Here is a 5,020-nt window from a genome sequence, read left to right as displayed (position 1 = left end):
AAGTTTTAATATATTTACAGAAGGAAATTTACAAACTGTCTTCATGGAACATGATCTTTACTTAGTGTCCTAATGATTTTTGGCATAAAATAAAAATCTATAATTTTAACCCATTTGGCTATTGCTACAAATATACCCCAGCGACTTAAGACTTTTGTGGTCCAGGGTCACATATATATGATTTAGAATTAGTATGCTGTCTTGGGTTGACGGGTTCAACTACATAACAATAATTTAGCAGCTTGGATGAGGCAGGTGATTTGAGGTCAACTCAGTACACTGATGGCAGTGCCATCTCCCTGCAGCGAGTGTGGATAAACTCAACTGGGTTTCTTTGTCTCTAACAGAACAACAGTGTCGGGCGGGGCGTTGGCTCGGTCTGCGGTGAAGTAATTTGATAAAACAAACTCCGACCGTGGCAGTAACGGAGGACAGAACGAGTGACTTCAGATAAGGCTTGTTTATTTGGGCCAGCGATGTGGGAACAAGGATGCACTTGCGATGCCCTTAGTGACATGACCACACTCTCAGACCTCTAAACGGCGAGGGCTTGACCGAGGGTTTGGATGTCTGAGTATGTGTGTGTTAGGAGTCTAGAGTGCTTTCTATAACCTATTTGATGTTTCCACCGAGAGAAAAATGTCAAAATGACAGGCCAATCAAACCTGCACTTAAAATCCTGACTGAGCACTTAAATCCTCCTAGACACACGAAAAGCAAAACAGATCTAAGAAAGATTATCGTGACAGTCTTCATAATAAAGATTATTTTTATTTATTTTTATATTACCATTTTCAAGTCAATATGAAACCTAATTTTCTACCTACCTAATTTTTCGTAATGTGATGCTTTTCAGAGTAAAACATGATTATGTATGAAACTTTTATGAACAATAAAACCTAAAAAAATATAAAAATTAAGGAAGTCAAATTCAATGTCCTATTGAATGTAAACAAAGACGGATAAATTGCATAGGCTGTTTATGTACTTGGTTAACAGGATAATAATAATAACAACAACAACACATAAATAAATAAATAAATCTAAAATTAATTTAAAAAATACATAATTATATATAGTAATTAATTATATTAGAAATATTAATAATAGTCTTGCTGTGCAAAAAAAATTTAAAATAAAGATAAAAATACAAATTTAATAAAGGTCCAAAAACAACATACTGACAATTGTATAACTAACTAACATCACCTCACCTAGACAGATTTACGCATTAGTGTTTCACGAGTGCAATGACATATGTGTGCATTCATAATTTATCAGATTTATGATTATTAGGCACGGCTGATGAACCGTGCTCACTGACGCATGGAAACATGTCAAAGTGGAGTCACTCCACTTTCCACTATCCCAGATGGTCCCCCAGACCCTCATCTTCCTCACACTCGCGCACACACACACACGCACACACACACAGTTTTGCTTTTCATCTCCCTCCCCCATCTCTTTCATCCGCTCTCTCTCGCCTTCTCCGAGGCACACATGGCTTTGACACATTGTTTGTGGTCACCGGGCTGGTTTGGCAATTAGTAGCCATAATCTGATCTTGCTGATATAGGCTCAAGGAGAGGCTAATACACACAAATCTACCACAGCAAACACACTTTAAACCACAAAGGCCAATTGCCTTTCAATTAGCCACTAAAGAAGGGATCACTAACCCCGTTCCCTCCATCTGCCGCCTTCAGACACACTTCAACTTGAACATGGGGGGAAAAACTCTCCTAAATGTATTTCTACAATGCTTTTGTCTGTTCTGTATGGCTGGAATCTAAATCAGACACATTAGAGCTTGCGCAGACATCATTTAGTGCTGACTGTCTGAGGTAAATCATAGAGCGTTTTAGCTTTTATGATGCAAAAAAAGCATGCACGCTTAAGCAAAATGAGTTAGGGAGCAGCAGAGGGTTGCAAATAAAACTGTGTGTGAACTATACACAGACTTACGCAATACCTGTATGAGTGTTATCAGACAGAAAGACAAGCAAACAGGTTGTGTGATGGATGGAATTGGACAGGCAGTGGAGATGGAAACAAATAGACAATCCCTTCATGTTGGCTGTGTGTTCATTACTGATCTGGAGAAAGTATTTAAGAGTAAACTGCGTTATAAAAAGTCAGTGCATAGGTAATTTTCACTGCCCAAAATCACACTAAACCAAAAGATTCAACCGGTCAGAAAAAAAAAATAAAAATGTCTCTAAGAAAACACTTAAACTGTCAAGAAAAGACAGAAAATTACATTTGTAAGCCTTTCAGATCATTCTGCATAGAACATATTCGTTTTAAGATTACCAAGTATCCTAAATGTTGTTACTATGCAGCTGGTAGACCATTTTGAACCAGCTTAAGGTGGGCACGCTGGTTTCTCTGGTCCTAACTGAAAATTAGCCAGTCCAAGGTGGTCAATAGCTGTTCCAATCTAGAAGACCATCCTGGTCCTAACTGAAAATTAGCCAGTCCAAGGTGGTCATTAGCTGTTCCAATCTAGAAGACCATCTTGGACCAGCAACATACCAGCTTAAGCTGATCATAAAATGACCCGCTCCAATGTTCTTAACCACAGTTACCATGTTAAAATCCAGCAGGGTTTTTAAGTAATCCAACCATTCATTCCGCAACATTGAGCACCCCGACCATCCCGCGTCTGTCTAAAAAACCACAGAAACTCCTTCCCAACTCCGTTGGATGCCAAAGAGATCTCTTTCTATACTCAACTTAGTCCTCGCGAATAAATCCCAGCGCAATTCTCCGCTACGAGACATTCACCTGTCAAACCTGAAGCGCGCCGCGCGTAACGCACTCCACGGAGCGCTTCAAAGAGAGACAAACATCCACATATTTACCTTCCAACGCGAAAACGGCCGTTACAGCACACAAAACCGTTATTAATCCCACAGTCATGGTAAAAGGCATTGGCCGCTGTCGCGGTGTCCCCTTGAATTTGGAAAACTGGACGGCTTGGCGTGCGCGTAAAATCCGTCACTTGTCACGCAGGGTGATATTCCAGCGAGCGAGCGGCGTGGAGTCACATCGCAGGCAGTAGTAAAAGAGTGAGTGGATGCTGCCACGGACTCGGAGCGCAGGGATGAGAGCTTGGGAGACGGACCCCCCCGAAACCCCCTTTAAAACCTATGGACCAATCAGAGACTGCACACCGAAAACCGCCAACCAATAACAGACCTCCTTACAACATGCATTGTTATTCAAAACAAAAACTTTTCAATGTTTCTCTATGAGGTGAAATACGCGTTCGGTTGGAAGGGAAATAGCGACCTCAGATGGACAAAACGGAACTTCACCAGTGGAAATCACTTCAGCTTTTTTAACAAATAGGCATCATTCTAAATTAAGTCAAAATTACAAGCAATAGTTTGACTATTTTAAAGTTAAACTGAGGAGGTGACATTAAAATAAATCTTTTTTTTTTTTTTAATGTATTTATTTGACACAAATGTGGTATATAAAGCAATACAATAACAGTTTGTAATAAATAGTAGTTTCATATGCATATTTGTTTCATAAAACATTTACATGTATGCATTTAGCAGACGCTTTTATCCAAAGCGACTTAAAAATGAGGACAACAGAAGCAATCAAAACCAACAAAAAAGCAATAATATGTAAGTGCTGTGACAAGTCTTGGTTGCCTAACGCAGTACAAGTTTTTTTTTTTTTTCTTATCATAAATAAAAAGAAAACAAGTAGATAGAATAGAAAAAGAATAGAGAATGTTAGTGTTGGAGGGTCTCTTTTTTCTTTTCTTTTTTTTACAAAGAAAGAAAAGTCGAAAGAATTGAGAATGTTAGTGTTAGATGGTCATTTTTTTTAATAAAACGAAAACAAGTACATTGAATAGAAAAAGAATAGAGAATACTAGTGTTAGAGGCTCTATTTTTAAATAAAAAGAAAGCAAGTATTGTAAAGAGTGCAAGTGTTAAAGGATCAAGTGTTTTGAGTAGAACAGAAATAGAATAGAGAGTGCTAGTGTTAGAGGGTCAAGTATAGATGGAAGATGTGTTTTTATAAAAAAAATAAAATAAATAAAATAAAAACATATTTTAGTATGCGTGACAGTGTTATATATTTAAATAATAATTTATAACTTTTTAACTTTTTTAATTTATCTGGATGTTGTTGCTTTTGTAATGGACCTTAGAAATAACTAAATTAAAAATATCACAATTAATGGCTGGATTTAGAGAATGAATAAAGAATGTGTCCCTGGAACATAATTCAGGTCTAAACAGGTAAAAAACATTTGTCAAAAGATAGATTTGGCCCTGGCTTGTGTCTTTTCTTTTAAGATGACTGATAGTTTTAGAATAAGCGTTTGACATGAAACTTAATAAAAATGACATGGTCTGAGTCTCTCTTGCAACAGGTTTGTCAGGAGGGATAAATCAAATAGTTCCTTGTCTCTCTAATTATCTGGGCATGTTGTAGTAGTAAGTGATTTTGAAAGCAACAGGAGACGTAGACCTGACATAAAACGCAACGTCTTTCATCATCCTGCAAGACTCAAGCCTAAAGGTATAGCAATTACAACTAAAGCAATCTGCAAAGTGAAAGTGGCGTTCAAGAAGCCGAACAATTAGAAGAGAGACAGAGAGCGAGTCAGAGAGACTATACGGTTGAGGTGCTACTGTAGGTGAACATGTCATTTTTGTGTTTCCTTTAAGCCTAAATATGAATAAACAAAAGTTTAAAGCAAAGTTTAAACCTAAAATATAGAAATTAAGAACAATGCTGTAAAATAATATACATATTATATTATGTTCAAATATCTTTCTGATAATTTAAATAAATGCTCTCTGTCATATTGATATGAGAGAATGGCTAGAAAAATGATAACAGGTGCTCAACCAAACAAACATATAAATAATTAAACTAGTAAATAAAAAGTACTTTCCCATACCAGCTTACAATGGTACAATGGTAAAAATGGCAATAATCAAATAAGAAAAATCTTATATTATTATTATTATTATTATTATTATTA

At 36.7% G+C, this 5,020-nt stretch overlaps 1 protein-coding gene across 1 annotated transcript in view; it reads right to left on the bottom strand.

The window, feature by feature from the left end:
- The window catches only part of LOC107749216 (ephrin type-B receptor 1-like), a 226,455-nt gene extending 223,382 nt beyond the window's left edge, over window positions 1-3,073 (bottom strand). The window contains exon 1 of the mRNA XM_016564311.1: window positions 2,865-3,073. Within this exon, the coding sequence (XP_016419797.1) occupies window positions 2,865-2,934 (70 nt within the window). The 5' untranslated portion in view covers window positions 2,935-3,073. The remainder of the gene's footprint in view (window positions 1-2,864) is intronic.
- Between the last annotated feature and the right edge of the window lie 1,947 nt (window positions 3,074-5,020).

Source organism: Sinocyclocheilus rhinocerous, unplaced genomic scaffold, assembly GCF_001515625.1.
Source record: "Sinocyclocheilus rhinocerous isolate Xijiao unplaced genomic scaffold, SAMN03320098_v1.1 scaffold919, whole genome shotgun sequence".
Classification (NCBI taxonomy): domain Eukaryota; kingdom Metazoa; phylum Chordata; class Actinopteri; order Cypriniformes; family Cyprinidae; genus Sinocyclocheilus; species Sinocyclocheilus rhinocerous.
This window is presented reverse-complemented; position numbering and strand designations above follow the sequence as displayed.